The sequence below is a fragment of the Erithacus rubecula genome (assembly GCF_903797595.1).
Source record: "Erithacus rubecula genome assembly, chromosome: 22".
In the NCBI taxonomy this organism is placed as follows: domain Eukaryota; kingdom Metazoa; phylum Chordata; class Aves; order Passeriformes; family Muscicapidae; genus Erithacus; species Erithacus rubecula.
In genome coordinates, this window is record NC_136674.1 from 3,933,045 (window position 1) to 3,952,997 (window position 19,953).

General features: G+C 49.5%; 2 protein-coding genes across 3 annotated transcripts in view; one reads left to right on the top strand and one right to left on the bottom strand.

Annotated features, from left to right (window-relative positions):
- The first annotated feature begins 23 nt into the window (after positions 1–23).
- Positions 24–2,785, top strand: ABHD15 (abhydrolase domain containing 15). The gene is made up of 2 exons (XM_079325423.1): positions 24–1,008; positions 2,169–2,785. The coding sequence occupies exons 1-2, from the start codon at positions 164–166 to the stop codon at positions 2,644–2,646; spliced, it is 1,323 nt and encodes a 440-aa protein (XP_079181549.1). The 5' UTR covers positions 24–163; the 3' UTR covers positions 2,647–2,785.
- A 5,982-nt stretch (positions 2,786–8,767) lies between these two features.
- The window catches only part of TAOK1 (TAO kinase 1), a 63,529-nt gene continuing 52,343 nt past the window's right edge, over positions 8,768–19,953 (bottom strand). Inside the window, exons 18-20 of one of the 2 annotated variants that reach the window (XM_079325408.1) lie at positions 16,510–16,722; positions 15,240–15,422; positions 8,768–11,792 (exon numbers count right to left, since the gene is read on the bottom strand). In XM_079325408.1, the coding sequence (XP_079181534.1) occupies positions 11,331–11,792; positions 15,240–15,422; positions 16,510–16,722 (858 nt within the window). In that variant the 3' untranslated portion in view covers positions 8,768–11,330. The remainder of the gene's footprint in view (positions 11,793–15,239; positions 15,423–16,509; positions 16,723–19,953) is intronic. The other variant, XM_079325409.1, reaches the window with a different exon arrangement.

The following is a 19,953-nucleotide window of genomic DNA, read 5'->3' on the forward strand; positions in this document are numbered from 1 at the left end:
GTCCCTCCCGTTTCACCCAGTCCCCTTGGCCCTGCTGGCGGCTGCTCACGCCATCCCCGGCACAGCCCTGCTGTTTGCCCAGCCCCGGGGCTGGGCTTTCCCAGCGCGGCCCCGCCATCGCTCTGCGGACCCGGGGCTGCCGGCTGGGACTGCTGCCGCCTCCATGCTGTCCCCGGAGGGTTTGGTGGCCGCAGCAGCCGTGCTCATGGGGCTGGGCCTCCTGGCTTGGTGCCTTTGGCCAGAGAGGCTGGAGGTGCCTGGAGACGTGGGAGAGGAGGAGGAGGAGGAGGAGAAGGAGGAGGAGGGGATCCCCTTCATGGCCGAGGAGGGCTCAGGGCAGTGCCGGCTGCTGTGCAAGCCCTCGGCTCTGGCCCAGCACCTGGTGAGGAGCTTGGGGCGCTCGGCAGCACTGCGGGGGGGACGCTGGCCGTGGCCGCGCTGGCCCCAGCTCCAGATGCTGTGGCAGCTCCTGCAGCCACCTGAGCCGGAGCCGGTGGTGGCCCGTGAGCTCCTGCAGCTGCCCGACGCTGGGCTGGTGGCCCTGGACTGGCTGGTGGGGCCGTGGGGGGCTGCGGGTGGTGGGGGGAGCGTTTCCAGCCCGGTGCTGCTGCTCATCCCCAACGCTGCCGGGAAGGTGACGGCGGGGCTGCTGCAGCTGGGGCTGCGGGCGCTGGAGCGGGGCTTCATCCCCGTCATCTTCAACCGCCGGGGCCACAACGGCTGTCCCCTGACCACCCCCCGGCTCCAGCCCTTCGGGGATCCCGGGGACCTGCGGGAGGCTGTCACCTACCTGCGGTGCCGGCACCCCTCTGCCTCTCTGCTGGCCGTCAGCGAGGGCTCGGGCTCGGGGCTGCTGCTCGCCTACCTGGGCGAGAGCGGCTCCTCCAGCCGCCTGGTCGCCGCCGCCTGCCTCTCTCCCATCTTCCGTGGCCGGGACTGGTTTGAGGCTGGGATGCCCTGGCTTTACGAGTGGCCGCTGCTCCTCCACCTCAAGCAGGGATTGAGCAGGTCAGTGCAGTCCCTTGGGCTTGGGGAGGTGGACGGGGGTAGTCCGGGAACCCCTCGGTCATCTCTGGGGGTGTGCATGGGGTCGGTGCGGCTGCTGACACCGGGAGCCCCAGTGCAGGGGCAGAGGTGCTGAGGGCAGCAAAACATGTTGGTTAATGAACACCAGCCTGGAGCCGGCTGCCATGGGGCCAACTGGGCCACCACATGTGTTCCCAGCCTGGCTGGGGCTGCAGCTACATCTTGGGGTTCCTGAGCTGGGAGATCTGTCACCCTCCTGGGAGGAGTTGGTGAAGCCCTGAAGCCCCTGCCTGGTTTTGGACCCTGAGGGGTGTGTGGGGCTGGCCCCTCACTCACTGCCTATTGTCCCCAGCACCTGACCCTTCCGTTTGCCCTGGGGGGGGACTATGATGCCAACCCACAGCTGGGTAGGGGGCTGTGACTGCTGCCATTCCATCCCACCCCAAGGGGTTTGGGTTCCCTATTGCCCAACACTGCCAGGCTCGAGTGGACCAAGTTCTGGCTGAGACAGGAGACAAACTGTCCTGGGCCCAGGCCCCGAGCAAAGTGGACACTTCCCCGGGTGCTGAAGAACTTGTGGGGGCTAAGGCACTCTGCAGGTGGGCAAATGGGGGGCAAAAAATGCAGGTGAACCCCAAAACATAGGGGCAAACAGGTGACAGGTGAAGCTGCAACAAACCCCAGATGGGTGGTACAAGGTACAGCGCTTACTGCAGGGATGGGGTTTTTGGGCAGTGGGCAGCAGAAAGTCTCCCCCCTCCCTCTTTCCCGGTTCCCACTGCAAATGCTGCTGTCACGGTAACGAAACGGGAGTGCCGGCTGTCTCCCGTTGTCATGGCACCCGGGCTGAGCCGTGGGGACCCGCCAGGATCCCTGGCAAGGGGCTGGGATGGGCCTCCTAAGCCACTCTGGGCTTGAGGCAGTCGAGGTCACCCCCATTCCCTGCGTGCAGGGTCAGGACTGTCGAGCACACAAGCTGGTGGCAGCATCCCTGTAGCCCCCAGCTCCAAATGGCATCCCTATCTATGACCCTCCATCCTCCCGGCAGCATGTCCCAGCCCCTGCCAACATCCTCTGTAGCCCCCAGCCCCCGGTGGCACCCCTGCACCCCCAAGCCCACGGCGGCCGCCCCCTCCCCGCAGGTACACGGGTGCCCTGGCCGAGGTGGTGGACATGGACAGGCTCCTGGGCAGCCGCTCGCTGCGGGAGCTGGAGGAAACCCTCTTCTGCCGGACTCGGAGCCGCCCCACCAGCTGGGAGAGCTACTGGGAGCGCAACGAGCCGCTGCGGGACGCGGACGAGGCGGCGGTGCCGGTGCTGTGCCTGTGCAGCGCCGATGACCCCGTGCGCGGAGCCCCGGCCCGCAGCCTGCCCCGGGAGCTCTTCCGCAGCAGCCCCTTCTTCTTCCTGCTGCTCAGCCCGCTCGGGGGGCACTGCGGCTTCCCCCGGCGGGGAACGGGGCGCTGCTGGGCCCACGAGGCCGTGCTGGAGTATTTCAGGGCCATGGGCGAGTTCCTGCGGACGGAGGAGAGGAGGAAGGGGCTGCCGCGGCCCCGCAGGTGTTGGGGTCCCCCGGTGGAGCCCCCCGTGTTCACCTGGCAGAGGTCCTACACTCGATAGCCCCCCTGGGGCAGGGTCTCACAAAGGCAGGCAGACACTCCGTGTACTAAAATTACTTTATTACAGTTGATTTTTTTTTAACATTTCCTTTGCTATGATACAAAGGATACTTACAAACAAAATATTACATATGACCTTATTTTTTTTTTCTCTTCTCTTATTTTCTGACAACTTGGTAACAGCTTTAAATGCACAATCTATACAATTAATACAGGTTATATATGAGCTATAATGTATGTTGAACCAGAAGAATACCAGAATACTGACAATATACTGTACATTAAGCCTTACCAGTTAGTGCTCGTGGCATTTTCTACAAGAAGGAAAACGCACACCTGTAGATTCACTCATACCAGCTGGTGCTACCAGACACGGAAGCAAGAAGGAGTTTAATTCCCCTGGTTAAATCCTTCGTGGCCCATCACCGTGGTGCTGAGCCTGGAAACCTCAGACCAGTGTTCATAGTAAAACAGCAGATATGTGTGTGTTTTTTTCTATCTAATGCTCTGTGGCACACTTGGCCATACCTGGATGACGCCCTAGAGCAAACGGCCATGGCGCTGGGGCCGGGCGCTGGGCGAGCTCTTGTTGGGGAGCTGGACCTCCCTGGGGAGGGGGAGAGGAGGACGAGGAGGAGGAGGAAGAGGAGGAGGAGGAGGAGAGGAAAAGCAGCAACAGCTTTGCTGTCATCAGCAGGCAGCTCTTGGGTTCGTGCACACAGCCGGCGGTCGCGAGAGGGAAGAGCGAGCCCAAGGCGTGGCGCTCCCGAGCCCGGCTGCACACGGAGCTTTGTGCCCAGCAAACCCTCCACGGGCTCGGGCAGCAGCTGCCCTGTGGTCACCTCCTCACCAGCAAAGGTTTGCTTTTGTTCTGCAGCCAAAGTCAGAAGTGTGTGGCTACAGGTGTGCACTTCCCCTCCTCCCGCCAGGGTCTACATCGCACTGATAAGGTTACATTTTTTTTATTTAGTTTTTTTTTTTTTTTTTTTCCTTTTTAAAGCAACCAGCGAGTGAAGCATTTTTTTAGTTGACTGGCAAAAAGACCTGGCATTTGCACAAAAGCTGCAAATGGAAAAGAGCCATCCCCTCCTCCCACCCGCTGCATCCCAGCCCAGAAAAATCCCAAACTGTTGGCGGAAGAAAGAAAAAAAAAAACACAACAGGGGTGGAGGAGAGGAAGGGGAGGGGAAAACAGGTTGGAAAATACCAGGTTTGAGTTAACATTTCCTTGACTTCACACAATTCTTGTGCAAAAAGAAACAACCCCCCCCCAAACAAACAAAAAACCCAAACCCAGAAACATGCTGGAAATAATGAAAACAAATGGAAAGTAATATATAAAATTAAAAATATAAATAGGATGTCTGGCTGACTGGTAGAAGAATAGGTCATTTAGGTTACAAAAAGGAATATACATTCAAGAGGCTCTGAACCCAGTGGGGTAACTGATGTTAAACTTGTGTTAATAGTTAGGCTAGAATTCTCAAGTTTGTCTTTAAAATCTTCACAACACAAGCAAGCTATTTTTAAAAAATATACACTATACACACCTCACACAGCTTCTCCTATCCATATTACACACGTTACGCTACCCTCCCATCCACTACACCGAGGGGGGGAGGGGGGGTCCCAGGGCGAGGGGCCTGGGGTGTCCCCCCATCCCGTCCCACCCCCGGCCCCGCGGTGGCGGTGGGGCAGCGATGGCTGCGGGGCCGGGCAGGTCGCTTGGCCCCTCCACGTCTTAGCACAACCTTCTCAAAGCATTTACAAGTCACCAAAGGGCTGTAGCCTTTTATGTTATACACACTTCACTTTGCAACGTTAATTATTTACATCAGGGCTGCTCCCCCATCTTTTAGCTGTTTCTAGGCAGGTAAAAAAAAAAAAAAAAAAAAAAAAAAAAGTTCCTGTTCCAAGCAAGCAGGGGGAAGAGCTGCGGGGGGTTAGGAGGGAAGAAAAGCTGAAGAAAGGAAGCGGGTGGTTTGCTTGCCAAAAGCCAAACCCGTACACGCACGTCTGCCTCTCCTTCTCTGATCCTTGAACCCTTACCAGCTCCCATTCCCTACAACCTTCAGGACAAGCAGACCCGGAGAGCACAGCCTCACCAGCGCCCCAACTCCTCTGCTTGCAGCTTCCCGGGGTGCTCAGCACAGCTATTGACTCACAGGCTTGCCTCTGCCACAGGACACAGAGCACAGATCCTGACCATTCCTAGGAGCCCACCCCTCACCCAGCAGCAGGTCTTGCAGGGCAAGCCAGCTGCAGAGGGGTGGGGACACCAGGAGCCCACAAGCCACCACAGTGTACCCCCAAACTCGCCCTTGGCAGCTGCCACCAGCCACATTCGGGCTCTGCCGGAGCCGTGCAGAGGCAGCGGCCGCCGACTTCAGCTTGTCAACAACCCTGCACTGATTTCTGCACTCGCTGAGCTCAGAGTTGCCATAGAAATGTGTGATCCTGGCACTAAAAGCAGGCAACGATCTCAAATCAAAGTCTTTTTGTTTTGTTGTTGTTTTTTTTTTTTTTCCTCCAGTAGATTTAGATGAACTCGGGTTTAAGACAAAAGCAGTTGGAAGGGGAAGAACAGATCATTTCTAGAGAGATTGAAAAACATAGTCACAAGCCAGTATTAAACTGCAGCAAAGAACCTGAACTTGGCTCCTGTTGAGTTCAGCTCCAGAGCAAGCTCGAAGCCACCGCTCTGTCCCTTGCACTGCCCTCCGTGTGGCACACGATGCCCAAGGGAAGGAGATCCCACACAGCCATCAGGGAAAACCCAGCTGGAGGCTGAAAGCCCTGGGCAAGCAGCCATTGGCCTCCCCAGCTCGCAATATTTAAGCACAAATTCCTTTTACAGCATCACTGGACAAGTCTCAGGGATTAGGTGCATGCTGAACTACGACTGGCAATTACAGTAGCTTTTTGCTAGCTGGCACATACTGTATCTATAAATTTTAGTACAAAAACTTAAAAAATACAGAAACTAGGTCAATTTGTTAACTACATATTTACAGATAATTACAATTCTTTTCACTGACAATAATTAAACTAATTGTCAGTGAAAATTCAAACTGTGCATGTTCTGAGGTACCCGTACTCAAGGGTGGGGAGCGGGGCAGGGGGCCGGAGGGGCGAGGTGGAGGGAAGTTTCCCCCCAGGGTTTGTTCACATCTGTGGGGGCAACGCTCGGCCCTCCTGGTTCCTGGTCTCACTGTGTGCACTCAGAGAAAGCAATGAGAGCGGGAGCAGATATTTGGGTCTTATTTTCCCTAGGACATGGCTTAAGGATGTTTTGAGGATGCCAGGCAGGTGCAGAGCCAATGGTCATGTACCAAACTGCCTTCTCCCCCCCAGGGAACCTTCAGGTGAAGTGCAAGTATCCAGACCCACAGCTCAGTGGTTAAGGTGCTTGTTTGCCGGCAAATCCGATTTATTACACTAAGTCCCTCTCTAGCTGACAAAGGGCTCTCCTTCCCCTGGAGAAGGGGGCAGGGATGCAGCAGGCAGCATCACAGCCCCAGTGGGCTGAACCTCATTGTGCAACAGAAACCTGGGTTATCTGCCATGGGGTGGCAGATAACCTTGGTGGGGTGATGGTCACTAAAACCACTGGATCTATCAGGTTTTCTTATTTTCTGGCTGCAAACAGCAAGCCCCAACACCCCAAAGCGCTTTATGTATATTCCTCAAAAGACTCCGGCTCAATCGATTCGTAAAAGTGCAAACTCAAAACAACCACAGCAGAGGGACAGTGACCAGCATCCCTGCCTGGGTATCCACTACTCCTCTGTCCTTGGCACGTGGCACTGGGCTCACTGTGGGCCAGCACTAGAGTGGGAACATCCTACAGGCAGGAGTACAGTTAAAAACAACACTACTCCTTAGGAAGGGGTAAGAATGACCCAACAAACCTGAGTCTCTCCTAAAAAACTTCCAAGAGACCTTCCAAAAGGGACAGGGTGAATATTGCCTCTTAATTCTCTGGTAGCACAAAGAGAACCCAGGGCTGGCATTCTGCTGAGCTGGCGAGGTGTCCTAGGGGAAAATGCGTGACCTGACACATGCGAGAACCGCTTATCCCCTGAACTGTCAATGCCTCCCTAAGATGGAGTCTGTAGAGGACAAAGGAAAAGGTCAGAAGGGTCTTCACAGCTTGAGGAGCTGGTGGTGTCCAGCATGCCACTCGCCCCTCTACTATGAGAAAGACCAGGGCAAGATTCACTAGAACTGCAGAGCAAGCACCCAGGAGAGAACGAGGCTGTCTGCTGCTGGCTGGACTTGAGTGATGAAGCACACAGGCCTAAGCAGAATAAAGAATGGACCAAGAGCATCTCTGTGTGTATATATGGATGTATAGACCGTACACACACGTGTACTCTAAATCTTCCAATTGAGCTTCTCTTTTGCCCCTCCACACAAGCTAAGAACCTCCAGGTACCAGACGCACGCCAAGGCAGTCAGTGTTCAGAGCCAGCGGCGGCTCCACCTCAGCAGTGCCAAAAGCCAGTGCCGGTGCAGCGAGCCAAGACCGTGCCAGGCTTGTGATCTCCCGTGGCGAGACGCAGCTGGGGACTCTGAGCTCAGCCTGCTGAGCACTTCACCGGCCCACTCGCCGCCTCCCCAGCAGATCCCTACATTGCCTTCACTGCTTGCCTATCGCTAAACCATCTTGTTTTCTTCTCCGCTGCCTTCTGACTTTCTGGTTCCCTCCTCTCCTTCACAGCTACCTACCCTCTCATGCCCCAGAAAAAGCAAGCTGCAATTAGCAGGGCTGCACTTCAGCAGGGTTCAGCCCTAGCACAGCCTGTGCCAGTCTGTGCCCTCGCCCTGAGAGCCCTGCTGAGGGGCTGCTTTTGCTCACAAACGGGAGCGCTAAAGAACAGCAGAACTGAAGTGCCCTGACAGAAATGCACAGCATGAGGTGTGTGTGCACCTATACCCACACACACGTACATACAGAGTATATAAATATATACAAATGAGATACCATATATATATCCAGAGAGATGTGCGTATTCAACAGAGTAATGGTAGACAGTGGTACGATAGGATTTATTGCCTCTCAAGAAATGGCACATAAGCAGGGTTGAGGGCTGGGAGCCTGGAGGCGAGGGTTCTTGGGGGTTTAAAGAACAGCATGGCCCCAGGATCACCCTGGCTGCACCCCCGTGCAGGTCACAGAGTGTGCAGTGCCCGTTCTTGCAGTGAGGGAGGGCTGGGTGGGACACAGAGCGATGCCAGCCTGGCCCCAAGCCAGGCAAGTAATGGCTGCAAGGAATTTTTCTGTGGAAAGTTTGGTATCACACCACGTATTCAGTTGTTCAACCTCTTTGAAGCTCATAGGCTTGGAGGGAATGCAGGTGAAACAGAGCTGTGGCCTCCATTTCAGTGCTGTATCCAAGGAAGAAAGCACATAAATTTCAACATGGAAGGGAGAGGTGGCTGCTGGCTCCCTGGGACCAGGGAAAACATGGAAAACGTGGTCCCTTTCACTGATTTTAAATAAAATCAAAGGAAATTTGAATCAGAAAGAGATAAAAATGCTGGCTACTCTGGGCTAAGCTACACCAGAACTTCAGGTCTTTGAAAAGGGGAGAGAAAAATAACTACAGAAAAGAGATTCCAGGGGTCAAGCTGGTGATTTGAACATATCGCAATAAAGTTTGCAAAGTAGTCCACACAGAAGAGTTCCCCAGTGTTAAATATGAACGTAAGAGATGCAAGAAAACATCTTTGCTGAGGTACTGGAGTAGTTTCCACAATTTACAGATTACAGTAATTTTAAAACCATAGTTAGGGCATGACTGCAATGAGCATAACATGGAGAAATTGGCCTTTCTAAAACACTTTACTTTTAAAAATAAGAGTTTGCAAACTGATTCAGAGAGTGTTTGCATCTCTCTAGTGCACAGTTGTTCATGTATCTCAGAAATAAACCTGAGATACATTAAAATTCTCAACACCAAGAGCCTCCTCAAATACCTCCAAGGCACAGCCTGACCCTGAGTTCCTCTGGCTACAGCTGTGTAATGAGGTGCTTTCTCTCAAGACCAGACAGTTTTGGGACTTTTCTTCCCCCACGTACACACAGGGACACACACATTTAGACCAGTTGATCTGAATCAGTTTTTGCAAACTATTTTAATTAAAATATTAACTTGTTGGAATAGTCCAGGTCTGCACATGATATACATGTAAAAATGGTTACTACACAATTCTTTTTGAATACAAAAAAGCCAATATGGGATAGCCATCATTTGGATTCAGCATTCAGTCATGCTTGACATTACACAAAGAGATGTGTTGAGAGAATTCTGTTGAAGTAGCTCAATTTAAGCCAGAGACTTTGACCAAATTCAAACCATAACAGAAGCAGAAGAATGAACCCACTGAACTTGCAGGTATAGCCTGTCTCCACTGTAGCTGCTGCTGTTTGGGGTAGAGGAGCTGAACTCAAAATGCTGTGTTAGCACCATGCTCTGGGCACACCCTCCACACTCACATGGTGAACCCCAATATAATTTTGGCCTTTCGTTTTGGTTTTGTCTCTCCTTCCAAACCTAGGAAAACACAGATACCTTTCCTAAATGAGTTTTGCTGCATTCCAACAACACTGCAATGCAAAAGAGTGACCCCAAAACATCCAATTCCACATAAAAACATAGCAGAGGAAAGGACAGGACAATTCACAGTCACCACTTGCCCCCAGGAGCAACCAGAGGCACCTCCATGGGACCCACACCTCATCCCAGGCTTCTGTCAACTGTTAGTACTACAAAACTCCTTACTAAGGGGCTGCTCAAAGACATTTTGGTAGAGTTTCCATCTTCAATTAGAGTGATACACTACGTCAAGATGCTGGAAATCCCAGCTGGATTCAGTGGGCACTGGCAGAGTTCAGGGTTGGGAGTGGATGTTAATTTAGCTAATGAAAGAACGCCGCCCTGTCGAGTACTGAACAGCAGCGAGACACTATTTACTATATAAATATGTCACGTGGACAAACACATTCGGAAAACCTCGCTTTTGAGCCCTATAAACATATTAAAGGCAAATCCTAGAGTTAGCAGCTAGTGTTTTCTTCAAGATGATTAGTGTGCAAGGGAAAACATTTACAAAGAACCCTGGCTGGTCAGTCCCCAAGACAGAAATCTTTGCCTGAAACCAAACTTCATCTACCTGTTCTTCCCACAGTCCTGGCTGACCCAGACCATCCTGGCACTGGCACGAGAGCATGGGGGCATCTCTGGTTCCCAGCACTAAGGGATGACATGATGCCACAAAGTCCTTCAGTTATGAGACTCCCTGACCTTTTATCACTGTATGGATTTCACAACCTCCTTTGCTTTCTTTCAGTAGTACAGCAGCTCCAATGAGCCCTCTGGAAGTAGTGCCTTCTCTCATGCTGCCAAAATATCACAGCATCTCAAGGGACTGTAAAAGTTGTGAAGTATTGCAGCAATGAAAATAATAAAAAAGGAGCCTCACATGCAGCAAGATCTACAGTGGTGATGTGGGTTAGTCATCAGCTGGGAAAGAGTCATTGGCTCAGCTCCTCCTGGTACACCATGGCAACTAAACATTTCAACAGTTGGCTACACGCTACATGTAAACAGGAAATTGCAACAAGCCAAAAAGGTAATAAATTGGTGGATGTAGTGTAATAATGAAAAACCCGATCAATGGCATTTTGTGACTATGGCATCCTTCAGAACACCTCTGGCATTTGAGACTGATTGGCTGAAACTCTAAACATTTCTGAATGGAGCAAAAAAGACTACGCTGGGCTCCAAGAATTATTCTGATGCTTAGCTAAAATGAGATGTCACAGTATTAGCTGTACAAGTGCATTACTTACGCTCCTCTGCCCAACCTCATCTGAGCTACCAGCAGCACAGTCAGGGAGTGCCAAAGCAGATAGACAATTTCAAACATTCCTAGCCTGTTCCCTCCAGACAGGTTTACCTACAGAGTTCTCGGGAAGCTGACCAGTGCCTTCTGAGAGAACATCACTTCTTACACGACACGGAGCGGGCACTTGGGTAGAAGGGCCCTGTGGAGCCCTGGTGTCTCTTGGCCTCTCTTCTCACCTTCTTCCTCACCTACAACTCTTTGAAAATGCCTCTTGGTAGAGGCAATACCCTAGAAATTAATCCAATTGGATGACAAATAAAAATGGAACAGAAGATCCAGCTGTTCCTCCCTTGGATGTTGGTTTAAAGGCAGCTCGCCTGGTTTTTGCAGGGTGGCAGATCGAAATTTATGGACATGGGAGGAGGTCTCCATTCTCCCTCAGACTTCCTACATGGATGGCATGATGAGGGCAGTCTGAGGCCCTTCTGTCCTGTCAGTGTGATGACCACCAGCCAACTCTTCTGACTAATTGCATATATCTCTCAGACGCCCTCCCAAGACCCCTCCAAAAAGTAAAAAAAAATAAAACAAAAAACCAACAACAAAACAAAAAACCAAAAACCACCCCCCCCAAACCCTGCAGCCAAATACTATGACATCCCAGTTAGTAAACACAAAACGTAATGCTTTACAAAATGAATACAATATTCCATGTGCACCCAGCTTCCACACGTCAGCACCGCACTGAGGAGGCTGCTGGGCTGGTGTCTGTAGGCAGTTTCTGTTGGCAGACAGCTCCAGTGGAATTGCCACCCTCAGTTATTGTTTAAGTTATGTATAAGACATGTGTGAACCATTGGATATTTGTGAAGTAACACTTGTGCTCCTGCTCATGCCCTGCTCCGTCCGTCCCCCAGAAGCTGTCCGCCTCAGAGCCTGGGGGCTGTTGCGGACCCCTATAGCACTACTTCGAGGTACCCCCTGCATGGGCCCCGAGGGGTGACCCCATGGCTGGGGTCCACCTTGCATTGGATGGCCCCAAGCTTGCGGTGGGCCACCCATGGGATGACCCCAGTGAGGTCCTGCACCCCCAGTAGGATTGTGGGACCAGCCAGAAGCTCCCGGGTAGCTGTGGCTGAACGCCTCGGGGGAGAGATTAGAAAGAACCATATTACTAAAACCTAGCCTCATGCTTTCTGAGTCAAAGGCTTCGATCTCGCGAGCTTGACGCTCCAGCAGGCTTCGTATCCGCTCGGTGCGCTCGTTCTGCAACGCCAGCATCTCCTCCTCAATCTAGGAAGGAAAAAAAAGAGACAGTCTGTAGCAGCAGGACAGGCACAGCCTCTGGAGGACCTGCAACAGCTACTGAGACCTTCTCCCTGTGTTTGTGCAGGAAAGTGGCTCTGGATCAGATGTCCATAGACACACAGTCTGTTCTGATTACAAAAGGGTGAATTTTTGAAGGGTTAAATCCCACAGACCCACAGAGGCCAAAGCACGGTGAACACCAGTTGGAGGGTGCTAGTCCTGTTCCCTGGTGAATACACAAATTTGAGGGATGCAAATCTAAAGTTTGCACTGATCCAAACAGCCTGATGTAGATTAATCTTCAGAGATGCAGCAAGGTCTACAGCTTCTACTGGGAAAGCACCTTCAGGTACAGCCTGCCAACACAGCTTATGGTGACCTTCCCTGTTTGTAGCTGAATCTGATGATGATTATGATGATGACTGCTGTTTTCTCCAGGATTCAATGCACAAGCCCACATTCAGCTTCCTCTCTAATGTTCACTGGCCAGATTTTCTTAGCTCATACATTCATCATCTCCTATCTAGCCCTCTCCTAATTTGGTTTCTTCATATTTCAATGCCCTGATACTTTTTCCAGGGTGTGTGGCTGAAGGACATAGGCAGTGCTGTATGAGTTGTGTGGCAGATTATTAGCTAGATGATATGCAAGCTGACAACTCCAATTTCTCCCCCATAACACTGTTCCAAATTGGTTTCCAAGACTACTTTGGTAGGGGCACTGGGATCAGCACTCTAAGTACTGAAAACACAGGACTACAGCCTGCTGACACCCATCAGACAGGGATGGAAGCCTTTCTTATTGAAATCTTTGCAGTCAGGTGGAGAACCAAAACCTATTATCTTCTTGCCAGCACTGAAAAAGCTTCTTTTGGCCTCAGTGAAAAAGACCAAATGGGAAAAAAGCAGCAGCCAAGACTTTCAGCACAGCTCACTGGCATCTCCCTGCTGTCAGCAGCAACATGGCCAAGAGGTGTTATCTGGGCCTGTGCTGAAGGCACCAGGCAGAGCCTTGTACATGTAAGCACTCTCTTGCCTGAGTCAGGGAATATGCAAAGCAATTTCATCTGGAATTGAGGAAGCAATCTGCTCCAGCATGAGTCATCTCCTGAGCCATTTGGGGCTTTCAGAAACTCCTGCTCTACTTGCCTGTTACTCTAGGTGAGTGACAGACTCTGCACTGAGCAGCCCTGCTCCCTATTCCTGCTGATAGCCACAAAGGCAGCAGAGGAAGAAGGTGCCTTCTCTAACATTAGCTCTTGAAAATGCCCTGTTTGTTTTTTCCTGTTCTGATAGCTAAGTGGAATCCTCCTTTTCCAAGGTCTTCAGCATGTCATCATTCTCAGTTTCAGTGACAGTGTAACAGACAGGACTTGGTGCAACTGAACTTCACTGAAAGGCATGACACTTTGTTAAAGTGACATCACTCAAACCACTCAGAAAATGAAGTGTCTGAGGCATGTGGGAAGGAAATGACTAAATCTGAACCCTTTTAAAGACACTCTTGGGACATGCTCATTGCTGGTGCAATACAAACAACATTTCACATCAATGGGGCTTGGCTACTCCCTCCTTACTCCAGGGCTGGACATGACATACATACTCTGGTGAGTTATGGTGATGGGCACCACCAAAAGTAAAGAGCAGCCTGCTGAAAAGGAAGCAGATTTCTATGCAAACACTAACTTGTGGAATCTGGTTTATTATTGAACACCAGGGACTGACTTTGCCACAGGCTACACATTTATTTGTGCATATAAATGCAGACATTCATCTTGTGCACATACCTGCCCTTTCTCTGGCTGCCAGTTTCAGTTAGCACATGTCAGTAAACACCAGGTGACATCGCTGAGGGACCCACACCCAAACACTGGCAACTCTTAGTTCTTACAAAAACAGAACATTACCTTTCCTCCCAAAAAACACCCCTGCAAAAGAACAATGTGTCTGCCCCTAGACCCACATGTTTTCCCTTGAGTCACTGCCAAGAGACTGGAACCTCACCAAGGTCTCATTGCTGGTGCATGACTTGTGATTTTCATGTGCCAAGACTGCACATACTGCTACAGGAATCTATGAAAGCTGAAGGACCATCCATGTTTTTGCTATTCTGAGGCAATATAGGGACACAAACATATAGAAAATTATGCTAGGTGGTATTTTTATCTCTTTTTCCTCTCTGTGAAACAGTATTGCTAAGCTTCCTAACCCTGTTACTGATGCCAAATCCTCCACAGGGGTTTTCCATGCACAGAGGCTTCAATCCTGGTACATAATGGAAGACTTCTACAAGACTGTTGGTTGATGTGGGTTTTTTTGAGTTGCTGGCCTCACTGCAGCTTCTAACACTATCTGCAATACATGCTGCTCCCACAGAGCAGGAAGCACTGGCTCACTGTGGCACTTCCTCCCCAAGCAGCTCATGCCACCAGAGGGCAATGTACCTCCAGATAAATCCATACTCATGTCAGGCTGTGTTGGGAACTGGGACCAAAATCACCAGCAGTGGGGTCTAAAGGCAGCTATTGCACACGAGTGACACACAGGAACTCTGCTTTCACAAATCCATCCATCATTTTCAGAGAGCAAGTGTCTCCTGGCAGAAGACCAAAGCCCAACAGAGCTGTGCTGCCTCCTTGGGGGTGCTGCCTTGGTTGGCCATGAGGTGGAGCAGTACTCTGTGGACTATCCCAGCATCCATCCATTAGTGCCTGGAAGAATTTCAGTGTGAAGAGCCTCAGAGTAATCATCCTAATTTAATACACACCAATGAGCTAAGTTGGGAACTGCTGTGTGAACGGCAATGGCTGACACCTACAGAGCAAGTCCAAAGTGAAAACAACTGCAGGATGAAGACTGACAGTGTGTTTTCTTTCACCAGTTTTTGGTGCATTTCCCTTTCCTTGGTCTGTGTAGGCCACTCAAAATTCTACACACGTCTGCACTGCACAGAAAAACAAACTGCAACAAGGAGCACCTGAACACACTTGGCCAACCACAAGCTGAGCTCTGGGGAGCAGCAGGTGCTCCATGCCTGTGGCTTTGGCTATTTGAGTTTGCTCATAAAGACACCTAATTTCATAGGGAAACTACAGCCCTCAGCTTTAGGTTGTTACTGTCTGCTCTCTGATGGGCCAGGGAAGCCAATCTCCAGAGAGAACAGTTCTCTTTTGCCTTCTGCCCAGAGAGGCACAACTCCCTCTGGCACACTTCAGGCAGCTCTATCCCAGCCAGAAGCTGCTCACACAGGAGGGCTGAGCTGGCAGAAAGTTTAGTCTATGTGTCACTGAGCTTTCAACCCCAAAGAGACAAACACCCAAATAATCTGTGTTACTATATACAGCAAAGTAAGAGCAGTTTCTCTTTCACTGATAAGTGGAATTTAAGATCTGAAACATGGAGTGTGCTTAGGATGCTCACATGCCCCCTTTACCTTCTGCTCCAGGAGGGCCCGGCGGAGGGACACCCTCTGCTCAAGATCACGCAGCTCCCGATCATGCTGGGCCTCTGCCTGCATCTTGATTTTACTCTGATATGCGTTCAGTAGCTCCAATTCTTGCTGCAGCTGCATCTTCAAAACCTGGCACTCTGCTTCCTGTGCCTCATCCAAACGCAGCTGGGAAAGACAGACAATAGAGACGTTTCACCATGGGGTAACCACTGCTGACACTCCAGGGGAGGACGGCGGGGAGGGGGGGAATGGGTTGGGACATTGTTTTCTTAGCAACACAATTGGTCTCTATTGTACTTGGCTTCCCTGAACAGAGGACCTATAGTGACAAAGACTGGTGACAGTGAGCCCACAGCACTGGTGCAAGTGATGCTGATGAGCAGTGGCGCCTCAGGAACCACGATCCACACTGCAGAGACCAGACTGCTGGAGGTGCAAACATCCTCAGCTCTCCTTTTGCTACAGGCAAAGAGAAGCTCTCTTGCTCTGTTCAACTGGATTAACCAATTACCTCTACCCAGGAGACTTAAGTCCATAGCCCTGCCAATGCAGGACTTTGGGTACAAGGATACAATTAAATAAACCTAAAAGCAATATGATATTGAACTTTTAACCTTCCCATCATAAATGAAGCCAGCTACCCTGCCTCACAGCCTTAAATTTGTGTACAAAGTGATGTGAGCAGGATGCAATATGCAAGAATTGAAAAGAAAAGTGCACATTTAGCTGCAGCAAGGATTTGAAGCATTGCTCATGTAGTCATTCCTTAAAGAAGGAATCTCTTAAAAGAAGGAATCACAGAACTTTCACAACAGTTTGACCTCAGATTTACAGTCAAAACTGTGGACTCCTCCATGACTCAATGAGCATCTTCCACCGGTGGCACATGCTTGGGTTGGTATCATCAACAAATCAAAATCTAAATGAGTTAAAACAGCCAGTTGCACACTATGTAATGATGCTCTAACAGGGATGTTTATGTTGCAATATTTCATGCAAAAGCAGTCCTCTGGACACACAGATGCATCACTTTGCATCTCTACAACAGCAGCTTCAGCTTCAGCCTGCCTGGAAGGGGGTGATAAGTCTTTCCTCTGTGTTTGAACTCAGCTTTCTGAACACAGAGGAAGGAGTGTGCAGGGAATGGCATGTGCAGCTAGAAGCAGAAAGCCTGCTGTCAGGATACAGAGCGGTTAAAATGCAAACATCCCTCTTTGGCTGAGGAACCCTGGGTCCCTCGGAGGCGACTCACAGCTTGTGTAGAGAGCATTTCATTAATGCTGTGATCATACTGCTCAGCCAGGATAGCCAGCTTCCGGGTCTGCTCCTCCTTGAGCCGTTTGAGGACAGCTTTATGTTCACTCTTTGGCGTGGTCTCCAGCAGATGGTTTCTCAGTGCTTTGTACTGTCTGGTTTGGATCTTGCATGTATCCTGAAACTGCTTCTTTATCTGTAGTTCTTTTGACTGGAAAGATGGAGGGGACACAAAGAAAAAACCAGCATGTTTCAAATGAGCGAAATATCCATTCAAATGGATATTTAGGATTACATTAAGGATATGAGTTCAAGAATCCACAAATGTATATTAACATCTACAGTGCAGGAGGGAAGCAAAATACACAAGAGGCAATGACTATTGCTGCAGCTGCTTTGACACTGCTACTGTGCAAAACAATTACAATACAGACACTTTTATAACAAAGCTCCAGCCTAAATACAGCTGTCTCTGCACAAAGAGCCTCACATTTGTCACTGGACTGGATCCAGTCCTGGGTATTGCTTTTCAAGAAAAGTTCTTGAGGGACAGGACTAATATTTATTAGCACCAAAAGCCATACTTACACGACTGTGCTTGTATGGCACATATATATGAACAGCACTGAATGTTATGAAAAGAAGCGGATCTGGTGCATGGGAAAGGACAGGAAAAAAGAACAATGCTTTTTCCATTGAGGATTTGATGAATATAAGATGTATTCTAACCCTTGATATTATGAGCCTGGTTTTCATAAAGAAACCCAAAGAAGACTAGATGCTTTAAAACATACACCACAAACAGTAGTATTGTGCTGGTCTAGCAAACAAAACAATTTCCCAGTCCCACTGGAGGCTTACTGGAGATGGAGTTTTTCTCTCTCTGCACTTGCTAATATCTCTGTATTGTTCAGAGACATAGCTGTGATTGCACATAGGGCTGGGGTACACCAATCCTGGAAAAGGTATTGGGATCCAGTTTTGCAGTATGACCTTGAAGAAATTATTTCTTTTCTTTTATCTGCCTTCAGAGCAGCCTGTGAAGTTTCACATGTACTAAGTGTTTCAAGATCCTGAAAAGGAAGGTGTTCTGGAGTCCTCTCTATCTTTCTATGGGATAACTGGCAGGGATACTACAAACAAAGCAAAATCCAGAAGTGATGAGTGATGACTGTTAACTGACAGATGGTCAAGTTCACCATGGTAAGAATAAATAAATAAACACAAATCACTAAAATCAGACATGGGGGCCTTCCCATTGTTAGGCACCATGCCAAATCCTGAAGCACTACAAGCACAAACAGAGCACAGGACCAGATTACTGTTGGAGTAAGTTGGAAGAGCTCTGGGATCTGAACCAGTGAGGCAGATCTCTGTGCATGGCCACATCAGCCCCTCCACTGCCTGCTCCTGGCATTAACTCAGGGCTCAGCAGGGCAGGTGATAAGCACAGCACTTGCAGCCACCTCAAAAAGTGCAGTGGGATCAAACAACACACCAGGACCAAGCAGAGTTTGCTGCATAAAACAACAGTAACACTTTGCTAACCTGATGCAGAGAACAGGAAAAAGATGGGTTTCATTCAAATCAAAACATGTATCATGAAGAGGAATGCATCACTTTTAACCTTTCTAAATTTCACAGAAAGTTATTTCCTTCCAGGAAACCTTTAAGGTTGTCTCTCACTGCCCTTAAGGGAAGTGTCAGCAGGTTACACATTCCCATCAGGGACCTGGTCACAGCAAAATACTATCAACCTATTTTGTCCTCATTTTCTGTGAAGTCCTGTTGGACACCAGACTGTTTACAGGCTCCCAATCCAAAGGCTTTAACAACAGGAAACAGAAGGGAGGGGTAAGATTTCCAGTCAGACTTCTGACAAGATCATTTTGACCTAGTATTGTGAAATACCAGCAAGAGGGTATTTGCATCACAATTAACACACTCGAAATAATAACAGACGTTTTCACTGAAGGGTGAATTCTAGTTATGGGTCCTTCTGGTGCTGTCATAGAACAGACACTGACCGTTAAAAACCTGCTTCCAGGACAAAGGGCCTCACTAAATAACAAAGGGAAAGCCTGAATTGTGCCCTTGAGGGAAAACTGCTGCTGGGGAGAGAAACTGAACAAATGGTCGAATTATCTATTCAATTAAGAATACTTGCCTGCATTAGTCAGAAGCAGGAGAAGGAGTTAATGGTAGAGAACAGCCTCGATAAAGAGGGGATTGTGCTACAAACCCAACGGTTGTCCATGGGCCGTGCTGTTAGCACTGCATGTACACAGAGGTGCAGGATTGACAGCTCAAGCCTGAAATCCTTCACTAATCACAGAACAGCCATGCAAAGCAAAGTGCAAGCTTTCCATGCTCCCTGCAAAACGCTCCAGCTCTGTCCTCCCTGGAAAAGGGAAGGGGTTGGAGAGTCTGCAGAGGTGACAGGACAGCCAAGCCCCTGCAGCACAGAAGTACCAGAGATCCTGCTGTCCTGATAGCAGCTGGGGAAGGAGAACAGACATGCTGCCCACTCATGTTTGCACCACATCACCTTGGGGAGGCAGAACTCATTCATGCTAATCTCAGAAGGATCAACCTAATACAGCTGCTTCAGTTTTATTCAGCTCAAGAGTGCAGCACAGCTTCCCTGTGAAGTCATCTGCTATTTATACACTATATCCTTGGAGATTCTCAACAGTGATCAGATGGTCCCTTGTTCTCACAAGCCAGGTTTTCACTATTCAATATTATTCTAATATTGACAAATCAGGTATAATTTTTTTCTTTTCTGAAGTTCTGTTTTCAAGTTGGTTATTTTCTCTGTAAGAAGATAACTTGCAGGTGGTGAAAACTAAGTCAGATGGAAAATATCATGAGGAGGAAACACGGAGAACAACAAAGAAACCCCATGCTCAGTATGCCATACACTCATTTTGTTACTGGCACAGCTGAACACTGGGTGGAGAGAAGAACTCTGCCTCCTCAAAGGAAATGTACCAGGCAGCTTTGTGAAAGGCCTTATACACCCTTCTCAGACACTTCAGAATAAACCACTGGACTTCTTCGGATCAAGTGAAGGCTTAAATGAAAACACTAAAAGCCCCACTCACAGAGGCCCCATAATTCTGGTCAGCCACCACAGCTACAAGGGTAGCAAGAGAAACTCAGGAAAGACACTGCAAAGGTCAGTGCCAGGAGCTTCCTGAGGACACTTGGCTGGTGTCTCTCTCTTTCCCCCTCCCCACTTGCCACCATATCAGCTTTAACATAAAAACAATAACCAGGTGAATTAGCTAAGACAGAGTGCAGTTCATTTTGATGCACACAACAACACAAAGCTTTTGGGTTTTGTTTTTAAATTACACTGCTTCATTACAGAAATACTGATTTTATTTTTGTATATGGGGGAGACAAGGATCAGAAAATGGTGTAGGAGGGAGAAAAA